This window comes from Schistocerca piceifrons, chromosome 3, assembly GCF_021461385.2.
Source record: "Schistocerca piceifrons isolate TAMUIC-IGC-003096 chromosome 3, iqSchPice1.1, whole genome shotgun sequence".
NCBI classification, from domain to species: domain Eukaryota; kingdom Metazoa; phylum Arthropoda; class Insecta; order Orthoptera; family Acrididae; genus Schistocerca; species Schistocerca piceifrons.
In genome coordinates, this window is record NC_060140.1 from 828,401,838 (window position 1) to 828,420,643 (window position 18,806).

Genomic DNA, 18,806 nt, shown 5'->3' on the forward strand with positions numbered 1-18,806 from the left:
ACTGGATGGCAGTATTATACCCATGTAGCAACTTTACATAGGACCAGAATTATTTTGGGATCTCTACCAGAACCTTTGCTAAGGTATGATGGTGCTAGTTGTTGTATGTTTCGTGTCCAAGGACACACAAATCTCTGCTAACCTTTGCTTGTCATCCTTTGCGTGTTCTCTTTTGAACCGAGAGTACAACAGCTTCTGCTTCCTTAGCAGTTTCCAAATCTCATTATTAAACCATGGTGGGTCTTTTCCACCCAGTTACTAGGCATTTAATACTCCAGAGCAGTATTTGCAGTCTGCTTAAACTTTGCCCTTAATTCCTCTACATCCATCTTACTGGAACCAAATGATGTCAATTCACTGTCTAAGTGAGATGGTAACAATTGCTTATGTGCTCTTCCTAGCAGAAACTCTCCCCTAGCCTTCTTAACTGATTTATTAACTTCTGTAGCCATAGTTTGTTATAATGACATTATGATCGCTAATCCCCATTTCTGTACTGACATTGTCAGTAAGGTTCAGCTCATTTGCAGCTACAACATAAAAGATATTTCCATTGCATGTGAACTGCTGAACTAGTTGCTCAAGACAGTTTCCAGAAAATGTGTTCAAAATTATTTTACATGACTGCCTGTCTGTTCCCCTTGCATTGAATCCATAGACATCCCAGACTATATTCAGTAGGTTAAAGTCACCTCCAACTAGTAATGCATGATTTGGGTATTTTTGCACTACTGACCATAGACATTTTTTTGAATGAATCTAGAACTGTCAGAGCAGAATTGGGGGGGCCGGTAAAAACATCCAACAATTAGTGTGGTTTCACCTGGACCTGATATACCCGACCAGATAACTTCACTGTCACACTCAGCTTCGACCTCAGTAGAGAGAAAATCTTTGTCAACTGCAATCGACACTTTCCCTCATGTGGCCTCTAATCTGTGTTCCCTATATGCATTCCATGGCTTGCTAAATATCTCAGAGGCTTCCACTTCAGGTTTCAGCCAGCTCTGTCCTGAGAATAATTTGAGTGCGAGAACTTTCTGGAAGGGCAGTAATTTTCGGAACTTTGCTACGAATACTTTGACAATTTACTGATACAATTTTGGCAGTCAAAGTGTCTTTTATGTGAATGTGGTCTGACATCCCTTGCTGCATATCGACTGCGTATCTTCTGGGGAAAACCACAACATTCTTTATTGATGTGTCCATATTGAGTGCGAGGGTGATTGATTTGATTGTTGTGGGAATATAGACTAGGTGCATAACCTTGCAGCCCATATGGCCTTCAAATTTAACTGTAATGGTAACATTCTGAAACAGGCAGCCAGATGTAACATTCATTGGTTATCCCACTCATGAGTAAGAAATAGAAAACTATTAACTATGCAGGAGGAAACACAGAAGCAGAAATGAATAAAGTGCCACTGAGCAGCTGGCTGTAACTGGCCATCAGCATAGACCACTTGTAAGGGTGAAGTTTTTTAGAGGAGGAGGAAGGAAGGAAGGAAGAAAGAAAGAAAAAATACCCTCTTGCCCAAAGATCGGCAGGACTACTATATGCTCTTTCTGCCTACTTGCTTTATCTGGCGTAATTTCATCTGAAACCTAACTCATCAGATCCTGTTTGTACATGCTGGCTGTGTTATATTTAAATATACATGTGTAACAGTAACCCAAACCGAAGTTTTTGTGGAAGAAGCAAAAGCTGAGGGTGGTGAGAGATTAGCTGTGAGTTAGTTCAAAACAACTTGCAAATTTGCCTAGGATTAAGGCAAAATTGCGGTATGAAGTGATCAGTGCATCTACTCCATGACAGTATATGTTATTAAGATGAGGCATTTTGTGGCAAGACTAGCTCAGGAGGAGGTCGAGCAGATACTACAAGACACATACAACTTATTACCTAATAATTTATTAAAACTTGAACATTGTAAATACTTCAGTTTGGAAACAGTGTCCACACAGATGACATGAGTTCGATAGTGGTGCTAACACTTATAATATTTAGCACTTCATCATGGAATGAAAGTTCACATCAGAGTACAGAAGTCCTTAACTGATAATAAGTTCAGAATAACTCTTCTGTTCACATGCAGCCTGATCTTTCCCTGCGATGATTACAATTGATCGCTGATTACATATAGAATGGGCTCAGTGGCACTGCTCTTGAAAAAAACAAAGTTTACTGGCTGTGGCGACATAAGGAAATACTGGGGAGGGGGGGGGGAGGTGTCGACAGTGACATCTCAGATTCATTGTTGCATCTTACAATGACTACCTTTGTATCTTTACTTGTGGTGTCATCTTGGGGAAGCAAATTTTGCATGAGACCTGATTCTATGGATGACACCGTGTGCCTCCTACCCCCCCCCCCCCCCCCCCCCCCCTCCAAACTCCACGTCACCGTCATGTAGTGTTGTCAAATGTCTATGCTAGGGGGAAAGGGGGGGGAGGCGTACATAAGGAGACAGGGAGTGCGATGATGATGACTGATGACAGTGCCTTGTTTGCATCTTGGTATGCACATTGCACATCATTGGGAACATGGGCCGAAAAACTGGTCCCAGAGTTCATTCCTGCATCCAGTGATGTAGACACTGAAGTTGGATTGCAAGTGGGACTCAAGGGGTGTTGTGTTGCTGTTTGGGAGTGGCGGATCCACAGACATTGTCTCCGGCAGCTGGACCGGAGGTGGCACGACATTGATATCCATCAGCACCATGCTGGCTGGTGCCATCCATGCCTAGCAGAGAGACAGAGATGACTGCTGCTGTGGATGCCAGTGGTGTACTGGGTCTGTGGCCAAAAATTCTGCAGCAGAATCAGACATAAGAGCGCTACAGCTGGTCCTTGTGACGCCGATGCAGCCCAGAAGAAACTTGCACGGTGTAAGGTGAATGATGTAACACACGTGATGGCATCATGCTCCCAATGCTGTTTCTTGCCAAGAACTTTAAAGAAGACTCCATCTTGAGGCTGAAACTTTTTCTGACGTGGCAGAACAAACTATAACTGTGATGCCGGCGACTTCCCATCACATGGCAAGGAGTGACAGGAAAAAATGAAAATCTTTAAGGCTTGCTCCTATGTGTGGGAGGAACAGAGTTTCTGTATGTAACTATTGGATATTTGAATGAAACATTCAGCTTCACTGTTAAGGTGAGGATGAAGAGGTCCAGTAGTTACACGGTATATGCCATTGTTGGTACAAGACTGTTGAAATTTGGCTGACCTGAATTGTGGTCCACAGTCAGAAAAAAGGACCTCAGGAAGACCTTTGAGAAAAAAAATGGAAGATTAAGCTTATACCTTACTAGCAGTAGTGGCTGATGTTGTAGGGATTTCAAAAGGAAATTTTCTGTGGTCATCTCCCACCAGTCACACTCGCGTATTCCAGAATATACCCACAAAATTAATATGTATGTGTTGCCATGGTTCAGATGGATGTGACCACTCAAAGCATTGTGGCAGAGTGGATTAATGCTCTCTACACACATTAGACTGGTTGTTTACTGAATCTGGGTGTCCATGCCCTTCCAAGTACAAAGATGTTGGGCGAGTTTCTGTGTGTTACCTATGTGCCAGTGACATTGGTGCAATAAAGGCACATCTTCCTGGTGAGGAATCACAACCCATGCATCATCATTGTATGCAACAGCAAAACACATGATCACATGAACAGCATGTGGCAATGCGAAAAGTAGTTATGCGCCACTGAGTGGGGAATTTCTTTCAAATACATGGCCACCTGTAGTGCATGTATTGCAAAACAACCTGAAAAGGTGTGTCAGAAGTAGTTGCTCCAGCAATACGCCAAAAGCCAAGAGGAAAATTTTGAAGAATTTTAAAATCCTGAGTATCTGTTTGATAACATGATTCGTCAAATGAATAAACACTCTGTCAGCATCAATAGTAATTGAGATAAGTCAGCACTTGAATGTCGTGGAGTGGGCTTGTACAAAAATTCCTGGTGATAATTTTACAACAACAGAGCCCATGGTTGCAATTTTTGCACTAACTGTGTTGGGACAGGCTGGGAAGGATTGAACAAAGCTGTTAAAGGCTGGTGATCTGTAATCACAAGATTTGGTCTGTAGAATATCCACAGCTGAGAGGCATGATTAATTAATTTAAAGTCGTCCATTTTAGTTGTCCTAATGATCTATTCAAACCACAATTTGTTTTAGGATGTTAAAATCCCATCTTCAGGAGTATAAAATTATTGTATTTGGTAACACAAAATGTGCGGTTTGGCCTGTCAGTGCAAGGGCTCCAAATCACTTCTTCTCAGGTGGAAACTGCCCACTGTTGGTCAGCTGCACAGTATGAATGCCAGCCACATGGCTGGCATTGATACTGTGTGGCAGCCTGACAGCAAACAGTTTCCATGCAAGATGCAATGATTTGGAGCCCTTGCATTAACTCACTTGACCACATGTTATGAATGGGATTTTAACGTTCCAAAACTGGTCATGGTTTGAATAAATTGTAAGTACAACTGAACTCGCTCTCTTAAAAATTAATCAATCTGTAATCAAATGGAATTTATGACCATAGAAAAATTGTAGGAACTTGGTAACAGCATATATAATGGTGAGAGCCTTTTTTCCAAGTTGACTCTGTCTGTACTGTGCCTTGTTAACTTTTCAAGGCAAAAGCAATAGGGCTGTTATAAGGACCAATTTTATGGGAGAGCACAGTTCCAGCCCCTAAGAAGATGCATTCACAGCCAAGACAACAGGCTTAGCTGGATCAAAATGAATCAGACGGCGGCACCTTAACAATGTCTCCTTTAACTGCTGAAATGCGTCCTGGCATTCAAGAGAACACCTTTCCAGTTGAAACACACCTGATTAATATGACATTGATTGTTATTTATCGAAAAGGCAGCCTAACTTTACATTTGATATGGCTATGACCTAGTAGATAAATGGTAATCAGATTTAGTTGCTTTGAAAGTTGTTTCTAATCAGGGTGTGGCTGCTCGACAATGTTGACACAGTGCAAATACCAGTGCAAAGATGTTTTACACTGTTTGGCTTATATATTCTGTTTAGACACAGTATGAAGCAGACACAACTTTCATCTCACACTTTAATTATGGTTAATCTCATGACAGGTCAAAATTCTGATTATTATGTCACATGCTGTAACAATGGTCACCACACATAATCCTCACTGCAATGCGAGATGTGGCTGACACAGTTGACTTGAACACACAAATGCAGAACAAGTGGGGACTCATGTAGCTCATGGCTCTGTCTGGACCCAATGGGCTCCCAAACTTGAGCTCAACTGACACTTTACTCACTTTGTGCTAGCGACACTTGACAACTATACACCTGGAAGCCCACTTCACAGCTTAAAACATTAAAGGTATGGTGCGCTGTCCACTGTCAGAGGCAACGTGTGTAGACTGTCTTAAGTTGTACCCAGAATCTCGTCCTGAAGAATTTGCTTATGAAGACTCATTCATAAGTTCAGCAAGCATTTTGATACACAATTTCATGTAGCTGCAGCAAGATTTAAATTCTTCCATCTTAAGGAGCAGCTGGAGTAGTCTTTAAAACAATGGATAGCCAAACTTTAAAGGGCCAACAAGTCATTGTAGGGTCAAGTGTTCTTCTGGACAGTGTGCCACACCTTCAATCTTCAGTTGCCTGAGACTGTGTGTGTGTGTGTGTGTGTGTGTGTGTGTGTGTGTGTGTGTGTGTGTGATTTTTGGTGAAGGTGTTACTGGCTGAAAGCTTTATTTGTGACAGTCTTTTTGTTGTACCTTTCCGCGACTCAGCATCTGCACTACATGGGAGAGTAGCAACTTCCCTTTTCATAAAATTGCGTTACATTCCATTCTGGATTTTCCATTGTTCAATTTACACCTTATGTTGTAAGTTATGAAGAGGGCTTCCAGGTGCACAAGATGTTCGGGCTAATTTTCCTCTCTACAGTGAAACTCAGAGCATTTACTGGTTGTGGTGCTGCTTGTTCGGACAACGATGGGGTCATCTGGTGTACACTAAGCTGCAATAGTTCAGTCTGATGCATCTGGAAAAGAATATCTTCACTTAGAGACATTTCTCATTGGGATAAAGACATGGTTAAATACTCTGTTATACAGAAAGAGACAAAGGTGCAAAGGAATATTGTCATGGTTCACGTTGAGAATGGGAAAAAACTTGCATCTTTTAGTGTCGTCATTAGCTGGCAGACAGAGAACTCAAAAGGATCATCTTCGTTTACAATGTGACATATTGTAGCAAGTTCAGGAGGAGACCTAGCAGATGCTGCAATACACACAAATTATTACCTAGTAATTTATTAAAATTTGGCCATGGTAAATACATAATTTTGGAAATGACTAGTGCTCGCATAGATGACACGAATTTAATGCTGCTGCTGCTACTTATCATTCAGTTCTTCATTACAGAATGAGAGTTCGCATCAGAGTACAATAGTCTTCAACTGATAATAAGTTCAGGATAACTGTTCTATTTGCACACAGCCGGATCAGAACTGCGATGATATTGTCGTTGTGATTATCAAAATTGATTGCTGATTACACAGAGAATGGGCTGAATGGCACTGTTTCTGGGCATAAATAACTTTCTTGCTGAGGCGGTATAAGGAAACACTGGGGGCATGTCTGTGCAGATATCTCAGCTTTGTTGCTGTGTCTTGCAGTGATTGTCTTTACTTTTGGTGCTGTCTTTAGGTACCAATTTTTGCATGAGACCTCATTCCATGGTTGACACCAAGGAATGATACTCTTGGGTGTGGTTCTGTTGAATATGTTTGAAATTGTCATAGCACCATCTCACTATGGGCATGTTCTAATGCTGCACTGTTCCTAGCATATTGATCATGAGGGCTGCCAAGTCATGTCTGTGAAAGAAACACCAATACCAATACCAATACTTATCCAATAGGTGAAACATTGATTCACCCAAAAAGATGAGACATTTGGAAAAGTTTCCTCTGCTACAACCTGGAGAACTGAGATGCAAAATTCATACCTTCTGTTATGGTTGCTGGGATGCAGTAACTGGAGCTTTTAGGGCTTCAAATGCAGACATTGTGTCAGGACATTCCTCACAATTTTTTGAGGAAGTTGAAGTTCCTGGCCTGCCTGTCTTGTAGTCTTCAGAGGGCTCGGTGTGAATTTGTCTCGTATAAACTTGACATTTTAGTGAGACGTGTGGTCGACCAGTACTCTCCCTTTCCATATGTAACAAACTTCCAAGAATTTAAATGCTAATCATAAATCTGCTTGTGCATAAGTGGATTCTTGATTAATTGAGGGCAGAACGCACATAGCACTTGAACAATAGAATGACTCCGCGCAAATTCCAACATGCAAAATGATTTCTCAGGTAGTGTAGTCGCCATGTTGCTACAAATAGGCAGCAGTACGGCAGTGTCAAAACTTTGAACCTTCCTCCATCCAGTGACGTGCAGAGTTTTTCTGTTTTTTATAGCTTTTTTTTGTAATGAACAATTGAAATTGCTTTTTCCTTTTTGAGTTACCTTGTATAAAGAAATTTGTCAGTTTGAGAAGTGCAACGTGATGATGATAAATTTCAGGTGGCTCCAATCGAGTATCAGCTATATTCCTGATAGTGAATGCTGCCCTGGGAGCTGGTCTTTTGAATTTCCCTCAAGCTTTTGACCAGGCTGGTGGAATAGCAACTGCTGTGGTTGTGCAGGTGGTAAGTCATTTAGAACATAAATAGAATAACATTAAACAAAACTGTAGTATGTTAAAATTGCCAAGTAATTAAGAGGTGGTTATGTCCTGTTTCATAAGAGGCAGCCATCTTGTGCCTATGAAGGAGGGGGGGAGTGGGTAGGGGTGGGGTTGGGGGTCGAAGTGGTGGTGGTGGTGGTGGTGGTGGTGGTGGTGGGATAATCTCCCACATTACCACTCGTGTTTACCATATACAAAAGGAAAGAGTTGTCATCACATGAGTGCTAAAATGGTAGTTATTGAGGTAAGTGCTGCATAATGAAAATCAGCTAATATCATTCAACAAAGGGAAATGGACAGAACCTGGTGAAATACCTGTGTAATTCTATACTGAGTATGTGGAAGAGCTCGCTCACCATTCTGGCTTCAGATTATCACATGTTGCTGGATCAATGAAGTTTTCAACCAGTTAAAAAAGATGTAGGTCATACAAGGAGGATCATCAGACAGATGCACATAATTATAGTCTTATATTACTCATGTCTGTCTTTTGGACCAGCATCTAGTTGTTGCAGGTCACAAGTTCACATACAGTGTAACTCTTGTAAGGGTTGTCAGGCAGAAATTCTCTGATGTTTTGGCCGATACCTGAAATTTCTTTTTGTGTCGTGTGGTTGTAGCCATGTCAAACAAGTACCGATTATCACATCTTTCAGTATCAACGGAAAGCATTGGTTTTTTCACATTACAAACAAAATGATTTTTAAAGTGGAATTTTATGCACCCATTCAATAGAGCAGGTCCATATTAGTCTAGTGTGATGTTTTATTAAAAAGTATTAACAGGGACTGCAGAGCAGTAAGAATAAACAACATACTAGCAGCAACTGAGCAGAACTGTTGCATGGTGGCAGCAGTCTGTGTGGAGCAGGATGGTGCTGGCACTGCTGGAGTACTGATTATTCTTCATGTTTTACTGTCCATGTTAATACATATTGATAAAATGAAAATTGTTCTAGCCTAATTTAGGACTGCTCCTTCGAGCAGACAAGTAAAATTCCGCTTTAAAAGTCATCTTGTTTGTAGTGAGAAACAAGTCAACGCTTCCGCACCTGAAAGATGCTGTGAGCAGTATTTGTTTGGTTGGACTTTAGCTACGCATTGCAAAAACAAAACTGCAAATATGAGGGGCTGTTTGGAAAGTAAGTTCTGATTGGTTGCAAAAGGGAAACCACTGTGAAAATAAAAAAAATGTTTTATTTGCAACAATTAGCTATATCTTCCAGCTACTTCTATGCATCGTCGTTGCTCCTATTTAACATTTGTCATAGCACTGCATCAACTTTCTAACACTCTTGACATAGAAGGCAGCAGCCTGTGCTATCCACCAGTTCTCTGTGCTGGTCTACAGCTCACTACCTGTTCCCAAATGTTGTCTTCATAGCCAGCTGTTAATGTAAGTACAGATGCAATTCAGGGGAAGTCATTTATGGGCTGTATTGTGGGTGATCAAACACTTTCCATCAAAAATGCTGCAGGAGCATTTTCATTGTCCCTCCAGAGTGTGGCCGAGGATTGTCATGAAGGAGGAACTGCATGACAGTTGTGTTATGTGGGCTGTGTGACATCAAGTGAAATCTCTCACCAGGCCGTCATATTTGGCAGGAGACGCTATTTCTTAGGCATCTTTATGTGCTCACTGTGCATTCAGAGCTGAAAAGAGTGATGTGATCAACGGGCTTACTAGAGATGCTGCCCGACACATCTGTACAAAGCTTCATTGGATTTTTACAGTGGTTTCCATTTTTTGACCGATTGGAACTTACTTTCTGAATAGCTCTTGTGTGTCAAAGCACTGGAGAATATGCACCGGACAAGTCTTGGGAGAGACATGGTGTACATAATGAAAATTGTGTGTTCATAGCAAATGCCTTTTTGGTTCCCTGATTTATTCTTTGTCATTGTGATTCAGCTGTTTGTTTCTGCGAAAATTGCTGGCCTCCGTGCAAAGCACTGTGAGAATGTTGAACACTTTATTATGATTGGTGCATAAATGACATTGAACATAACATAATGGTTTCCTTTAGGCCAGCCACAATACACACCATATATTCTCTTGACTGGAAGAATTATCTGTGCCTCTCTGTGTTCAAATGAACTGAACAGCACCATTCTTGTATGACGGTATGCTCATGTCTACCAGTTAAGACAACTATTGAGAGTTCAATTTTTCAGTTACATAAATAACAATCTAACAGAGGAAAATTCCTTATTAATCATTGATTGATTTCTGATCAATCTGTATTTTAACACTTGTGACTGACAGTTTGACTTCATATGAAAGTAGCGACTAGCGACTCATCATGGCTTTGCACAGGTAGCAATGTGTATCTATGACCACATTATTTTCTACCTTAGTGGTAGTAAATTATATACACAAAACTTTCCTATGATTCAGTCTATTACCAAAAGCAATGTTCAAATCCCTGTGCTATTTCCTGAGAGACTAGCCTTTGCATATAGAAGGAAAAATGTGGTGGGGGCGGTGGAACGGACTTGCATTTGTAATTTACCATCATTTTAATATGCTACTGTTTTCCATGCTAAACATTCAGGTATTTGCTTCTGTATGATGATGCAGCACTGCAATGATGTGTGTTGTCTGTCTGTATAGGTACTGTTAGTATGGATACTGGGAGCACTGGTGACGCTGGCACACTGTTCAGATGAGACAGGGGCGCGCACACTGCAGGACATACTGGAGGGTCTGTGTGGAACTCCAGGTCTTATCGCGTGTTGCCTCTGTGTCGCTTTGTACTGCTTTGGCACCTGCCTCACCTTCCTCGTCATCATAGGTGATCAGTTTGACAGAGGTACCCAACAAACTCTCTCTCTTGCTCATTAGCTAGTTGCATGATTCTTTATGCAAGGATCTGTTGTGTTTTGTAGTATTTTGTTTTATATTTCTGTTTTGTTTTGTTTCATTGAAATTAATATTTTTCTCATTTATTTGAAGTATTTTCGTCACTTCACGGATCTGACTTCTGCCATTACTGGTATATGAATCGCATCTTTACAATAGTGGCAAGCTCCACAGTGTGTATTCTTCCATTTTGTTATTCCAGGAGGATTGATTTTCTCAAATATGTCAGGTAAGGTGAACATAACACTTCTCTGATCTGTTATATAACTACAAAGATTACAGTCATGTGCTTGTGATTTATTTTTTGTAGTTTTTTATGGAGTTGGATATCTCTGAAATCAGGTAGATTTTGTAACTGTGACTTTTGACATTTTTATCAGTCTTATTGCTGCATGAATGAAGTTCTTCACTACTGAAAATACTTACCTACTAGCATGTCTTTTGTCAAGTCAAAGCAAAACAAAATAGAGGCAAGTCTTATAAGAGATGTTGTTGGTGAAGTAGGAAATTAATTAGTTAGTGCTAGTCATGAACTGAATTTTTCTCAGAGAACTTGTGCACTGGCAGTTCCAAATAATAAATTTATCCTCTGACAAAGAAAGAGAAGCTCTTCCTGGAGGTGAGCTATATCATTTGAATTACCATTGTGGTGTGGCACCTACTATTTTAAAATGCATGCCTATACCAAAGTCAGCCTCAGAGAATTGACTTAAGTAATTTTTTTTATTATTATTTATTCTACTATGTTACTTGGTATGTGGGTCATGCTTGTATCACATGGGTTTCTGAATGATATGTTGACACATAATTTCAATCTAAATGCTCTACCTCACTGAATAGGAGTTCCACTTTGTATATCATAATTGAAAGAGTGTGAGACTGATGTTATGCCTTAATACTGAATACAGATAAATATATATTATATGTCAACATGGTTGTGTTATATGTTTGGGAGTTACACGATCATATCTTTGAAGACACTTCATGTAAACTACTATCTTTGTGGTAGTAGTAGTGGTAGTAGTAGTAGTAGTAGTAGTAGTATACATCTTTAACATTTATTGTTTTCAAATTCCATCAGTCTGTTGTCTATCAGGTGCCACTTTTGTGTGATGAAATAGTAGCTAATTAGAACAAACATTTAACAACAGTGAAACATATGTGTGTGACACAACAGTAGTGCCATAAAATACTGACAATACAATGGTAATTTGTATCTTGATAGTGTTCTTTTGTTATTGAATGAAAAAGTTCACATGTCCTGTCATAATTCTCACAATATACTTGGTATTCTGATTATATCTCTGTGTTCTCCATCTTCCCATCATTGCTACTTATTGCTTCACATAATCTCCCCCTCCACATCCCCCACCCACCCCGCTCCCCCACCCCACCTACCTTTTCCATCTCACTATGATGTAGTTTTTCTTTTTCTGTTTAAAGGAAGTTTCAAGTTGTTTTTGCTTTTCACCACTATATTGTCTCATGAATTATACTTTCAATTGACAATTTCTTATATGTTAGTATATGAAACACTTCTCTTTGAGCTAGAAGCCCCACACATTTTTGAAGGAAATCCGTTTTCACATGCTTATGAAACAAGGCATAAACAAGATCACGTTGCCTTGCCACAGATTAGCATTATTTGAAAATATTTCATATTGCATGACAAAAAGCAAATGTTGCTACAGTGTGGATGATTTTATAAACAAGGAGGACAAGTAGGAGATATTAAATTTGGTTTGTTTCTGTGCTTTTTCTACATTGTGTGTATGCTCAGGTTGTCTTTTAATGAAGGTATATGTTCTTTTTGTATGTGTCCATACTTACGAAATATGTATGTATATAAACTATGTATCTAAGTATCTAGGTGTATCAATATGTTCCTTATTTATGGAGGTATGTATTATTTTTATGTATGACCATATTTATAAACAACAAAAGCTAGCATTAAAAATCCTTAAAAAGAAAAAAAAAATTTAACCATTGTGGAAAATTTTTTTAAAAAAGGAGAAATGTAACATGTATTTATCTTTTCGTGTTGTAATGTACTTCTGGGTGCATGCATGTGCTTTCTTTTAATGTATGTTTTTTTTATGCGTGACGAGTCACCAGTGTTTCAATCAAATGATTGGATATAGTATGGCATGTGACAATAAAGATCCTATTGTATTCTGTTATAGTCTAATGTTTCTTTGTTTGAACTAGCTACTTCTCTAATGGTTACAGTGCTCCAGATGATTTTTCAACTGTTTGCAGTATCTATTATTCATTTTATCTGCCAAACATGAAACACTGATCATAACTGATTGCCTTTGCCATATCTGTGTATCTGTGCTTTTTTTCCCCTCTGTAGCAATGTGTAGCATCTGTTGTTATCTTGAAAGAAAAAAAAGAAAGAATAATGTTAGTAAATGTAAATGTGGTTTGTCATATCATTACACTTCTTGCTTCCCAACAACATGCTCCAGCATTATTTTCATTTGACCAGTTTATGTCAAATGTAAATGTAATTATTTGTGGCCAGCACGCAATAATTTTGAATGTTATGGCTGTTATCTCACAATTAATTCTTAAGTTCATACACAAGATGTTATGGAATGGCATTTTAAAAATTCGGGATATTTGAAGGAGAACATGCGGAACACTTTGCACTAAGGAACCTATAGCTGGAAATGTAGTAAAATTTCTACAGCATTAAGAATTGTTTGATGTATTCTTTGGGTATGTCAATGCAAATAATCAATTTTTGAAAATGTAATGTAAGTGGATGGCTAAAAAATCTACTCACCAAGTGGCAGCAGGAGAACATACACAGAAAGGTACGGAAGTTTGCCAGCTTTTGGAATCAGTGGCTGTTTCTCCTGGCAGATGGGTTGAAGTGGAGGGAACAGGAGCAAAGAAAAAGGACTGACAAGGTTTAGGAGAGTTCAAAAAGTTGTGTAGAACCCCTTGTCAGGGGAGACTTTCCAGCCAGGGTGAGACGGAAAGACTGAATGTTGGGAACTGCAACATACGAATTTGAAAACCTAAAAGCTTAGAGATGGGAGATAGGGTAATACGCAAGATGGGGCAGAGATTGCTGACCAAATACAGTGCACAAGTTAGAGAGAGAAGTGACAAAATACATACTTTTGAAGGGAGAGCTATCTGTGAAATGACATGTCATATACCATCTGTTATGTAAACATTGTTCTGCTATGTACATTGGCATGATGACCTATGAATGAGCATAGGCAGTGGGTGTGTACTGGCAACACACAATATCTTGTCACAGAGCATGTTCTGCAACGTGATAGTCATGACCTCAGTGCCAGTTTCACCACCTGTGATATCTGGATTCTTCCCCCAGGCACCAGTTTCTCAGAACTCCATAGATGGGGGGCGGGGAACTAGTGTTACAACATGTTCTCGGTTCTCACCACCCAGCTGGCCTTAATTTATGTTACTTCCTCTGGTCTCAGCATTTGTTCTCAGTAACTATTCCTATCTACATTCCCGTTCAGTTTTCTATATTTTTCATTTCCTGACCTGTCTATTTTTCCCCACCTCATGCATCTACCACATACAATTCACATAGCTTTGTGCTCTTATTAAATTGTGTGTGGTGTTTTGTCAGTATTCTCTCTTGTGCATATTACTTTATCTTTCACCTTTCAGCTACCGTCTTTCCTACCTTCTCACCATGTCTAGTAAATCTCCCATGACCTAGAGTTCTGGGTGCATTTCCTGAACACTCTACTAAACCTCACCAGTCCTTTTCCTTCGCACCTCTTCCTTCCCCTTCACCCCTTCTGCCTGAAAGAGCTAGTGGCTCTGAAAACTTCCAGATAGCAATACCTTTACATGTGTGTTCTCCTGCCGTTGCTTTGTGAGTAGATTTTGTTTTATCTATCTAATTACATTACACTTTCATTTGGGTAGCTATGCTTCCATCCATTCATTTTTCTTACTCCTGGAGACAGAAGACTAAACACAAAATTATGGTGTGTACAGGAAGTTAGTTACTTAATGCATGTCATCCACCACTTCTCCTCCTTCCATCCACCGGCAATGTGCTGTAATCACACAGCTAGTTAATGTAAGTCAGTGTACATATTGTAGCTATGTTCTATTGTGTGATTTTACACATTTGCAGAGCTTGCTGATATGCATTTGTGTTATGGTGAAGCTCATGAGAATGTCAGTGCTGCTCATTGGTTGTGAACAGGAGCATATCCAAACAGATGACTTTCAAGCATCAATTTTTTTGCCAAAGTTGATCATCGTATGATGGAGAGAAATCGTGTCATCTGATACACATCAGGCAGATGCAAGGAGGAGGACACAAACCTTTGAATTTGAAGGCAATGTTGTTAGATCACTGTCTGTCTGGGCAGCTTTGCATAGTGTTTACCTACAGCCATTCTGTGATCAACCAGTTCAGACTCTAGGACAGCCTGATTTTGAACCATGGTAGAGTTTATGCAGTAGTTCCTTCATCAGTGTGCTGCTGTCTCCAATTTTCCAGACCAGACCATATACTGTTAACTGACGAGTCAACTTACATGAGGGAGGGTGTTTTTGACTCCTGAAATAACCACCAATGGACTGTTAAAAATCCACATACCACCTGAACAAGAAGTTGCCATGTGAGATTCTCATATTAAACATTTGGGCTGAAATTCTTAGAGATTACCTTATTGGACCGCACATCGTACTAGATTGTTTGAATGGTGCATGGTATTTGAACCTTGAGGTACCTTGTCTGAACTTCTGGTGGACATTTCATTGCAGCTGTGCACTAGTTTGTGGTTTCAGCATGATGGTGCTCCAGCGCACCTTGATTGTTGGGTGAGGGTCATATCTCACGGACAACTTCAGAGTAATCAAAAGGGAGCACCTGTCCCTTGGCATGTGTGCTCCCCTGACCTCACTCCTCTTGACTCTTTCCTCTGTGGTTATGTAAAGTGCCTTGTGTACCCAACAACAGTAGAAACAGTTCTGAGTACAATGTATTGTGTGCATCTTTACAGCATTTGATAACTTCAGAAGGGAGTGTGAAATTTCACACTCAGACAAAACATGGTTTGTCACTGCACGTTATGTAAAGAAGTTGGTGGTCATTACATTGAACATTTATGCCAGTTTACAATATTTGATTGTGTTTTACTGTTTTAGCAATAAAAGTTTTCCAAACTACAGTATTGTGGTGTTTAGTTTCGCTTACCAAATGCATAGAAAGTTCGTAGTGCTGTAGAAACTGTTTCACGTTTCTGGCTACAGGTGCCTTTTCCAAAATTTTGTGAATGTCATCACTCTGTATATACGCTGTCTTCACAGTGCATGTCTGTTTTTAATAATTGTCATAACAAGAAGGTATATGCTCCTTTCAACAATTGCTACAATGTTATCCTCTATAATGAGTGTAGTTTTGTAGATCAAGTAAATCAGTAAACATATCTCAAAACTGTTACCTGTATGTGCATGTATTGCACTCTTTCTCTGAGCTGCAGCCAAACACTCGTCATGCATTTATAAATTAGTCTGACTAATGTTTGTCATTTAAAATTATTGTGTAGAGCAAGTTTTGTTTACCATGTAAATAGTGTGTGCTTCTAGTACACAATTTTCTTCTGAATTGTGTCGTTATACCTGTTCATGGTATGATAAGATATCATCTTACATGGTTGATACTTTTTGTTTAGAACTACAAAGGTAGTATAGAGATATTTAAATGTTAATAAAAGATGTAAAGCATATTTGATTATCATTCTGCCAACAACTCAATGAAATTTGTAAATTAAATGGATGCTGTCATCCAAAATTAAAAAATTCTAATTCTTTGGGGATAAATGTAAATGTTCAGTGGGAGGTGGGGGGGGGGGGGGGGGGCATGACATTATTATCCAGTTGTAGTTGTTCCAATATCAGTCATGGATGAGGTTACATATGTTCCAGAGCTTTTATTTATGACAGAGAAACTGGTGAATCATGTATAACTTATTTTCAGACCTATTGTAGGTTTTAATGTATGCTTTTCATGCATTATTTCAAATGTGAAATTTTAGAAATGAGACCATTCTTCATGCTTGTTTGATTCTTTGCAGCTATTTGGGTGTGGGAGCTGTCTTTTATGTTGTGGTGCTCATAGTGTACCAAAAATTCGCAGGAGAATTTATTCCTGGTCCAATTAAAACTAGTCCAACAGAATGGACTGATATGTTTCTGGTGGTCCCAGTTATTTGTTTTGGATACCAGGTTTGTATTTACAATATAACTTGCTTTATACTAAACACAATCATAGCGTCTTGACCCATCATCATCTGTGGTGGTGGTGGTTTCAGATTACTGTTACTTTCATGAAACAAATAGATACAGCACTCATTCACTTCAGACCTACTAGGTTTGCTCAAATTTATCGCTCTTGATGAGAGAGGCTGTTTGTGTAAAATATGAAAGTAGAGAATTCTGTCTGGCCACATTGCTACATTTCTTACTGCTTGATATCCATACAAATGGAGGTTAGTAACCATTGGCTATGAAGTATGAGGTCAATAATGTCACTGCAATGTCTTGAAATTTTCCATGCCATGCTGTCTGACTAACCTATTTGCTACGCTAGACCTTGTTAGCTGGTCTTCTAGTTTTTGGTGTCTTGACAAAATCTGGATTAATGACAAGTTTGAAATGATGAATGCAATGCTACAGCAGTTAGCTTGATACTTTCCCACATTTGTTAACACAATAATTATTATAATGCTCAGTCGGTATATGATAATTTATACAGTACATTCATCACAGGAAATTATGGACTGAATAATATTAACAAAAATGATTGAAACTGAAGTGTTTATCATTTGTTTGACCATAGACAATCAGCTGTTCAATAATGATATGGAGTTGTTCACATTTAGATAGCTGATCAGGACTTAAATGATCTTCGCAAAATAATAGCTGCCCTCAGACAGACCTAAAGGAGTTCACAAAGAATAAAAATGCTAGTGCCCAAATGAAGATACTGCAACAAATGATGCCTAACAGAAAAGTTGATCACTGGGCTGTTACAATGAAAGCAAGGCACAGACTGATTCAAAGAATTCCACAAAAGATATTTATATAAATGTTTGCAGTTTAACTATAGCAGAGAAGGAAAGTTGCTACCCACCATATAGCAGAGATGCTGAGTTGCGACAGGCACAATAAAAAGATTCACACACTCATAGCTTTCGGCCATTAAGCCCTTTGTCAGCAGTACACACACATACACCCACGCACACACACACACACACACACACACACACACACACACACACACACACACACTCACACAAATGCAACTTGCACACACGTCTGCAGTCTTAGAGAGCTACACTTGAGTGTAGTTTCAGCTCTCTGAGACTGTGCAGGTAGGTGTGTGTGTGTGTGTGTGTGTGTGTGTGTGTGTGTGTGTGTGTGTGTGTGTGTGTGTGTGTGCTGCTGACAAAGGCCATTATGGCCCAAAGCTATGAGTGCGTGAATCTTTTTATTGTGCCTATCGCGACTCAGCATCTCCGCTATGTGGTGAGTAGCAACTTTCCTTCTCTGGCATTTTTACATTCCATTCTGGATTTTCCATTGTTTGATTTTTGCAGTTTAACTGTTAGGCACTGACCAACTGAAGTATTATCCTGCATAATTCTTTGTAAAACTGCATATGAGTAATACCGGTAACTTGTAAAATTAATGGATATGGCATTAAGAATCAAAGTTTAATTAGGTTTAACTAGGAGTTGAACAACTTAAAAATTAAGAAAGTTATATGGACTGTATTCTGAAAACTATATGTGCTCCTGCAGAATTCAGTATTTCTGCCAAAATAGGTTAAAATATGAAATTTTCTAGATTGAATACTTAACACACTAACATGTTTTCTTAATGGAAGTGGGCAGTTTTCCAATCAGAAAAATTAGAGCTTCAAAACTAGGTAACTGAATTTTGGAAATGAAAATAGTGACTAGTTAAAAGTGAAACATTCTGGAAGAAGAAAACTTCAATTACGAATAACTTCTGAAATGTGACATTTTTGTAAAAAGCAAGATGTTTGCTAAGAAGAGAGACATGAGGGCTTTAATCAGAGCCATAATACTCCAGTTGTAAATACTTATTAGCTCATTCCAAATTCTGTAGCCACATGCTTGTGGAACATCTTAAATTATGGATATCTTTTCATTGAAATCAT

At 39.2% G+C, this 18,806-nt stretch overlaps 1 protein-coding gene across 2 annotated transcripts in view; it reads left to right on the top strand.

The window, feature by feature from the left end:
• Positions 1-18,806, top strand: part of LOC124788160 (putative sodium-coupled neutral amino acid transporter 7) — a 46,175-nt gene that overhangs the window by 14,217 nt on the left and 13,152 nt on the right. For both annotated transcript variants that reach the window (XM_047255313.1, XM_047255311.1), the window contains exons 2-5: positions 7,582-7,706; positions 10,358-10,556; positions 10,700-10,835; positions 16,696-16,846. In XM_047255313.1, the coding sequence (XP_047111269.1) occupies positions 7,582-7,706; positions 10,358-10,556; positions 10,700-10,835; positions 16,696-16,846 (611 nt within the window). The remainder of the gene's footprint in view (positions 1-7,581; positions 7,707-10,357; positions 10,557-10,699; positions 10,836-16,695; positions 16,847-18,806) is intronic.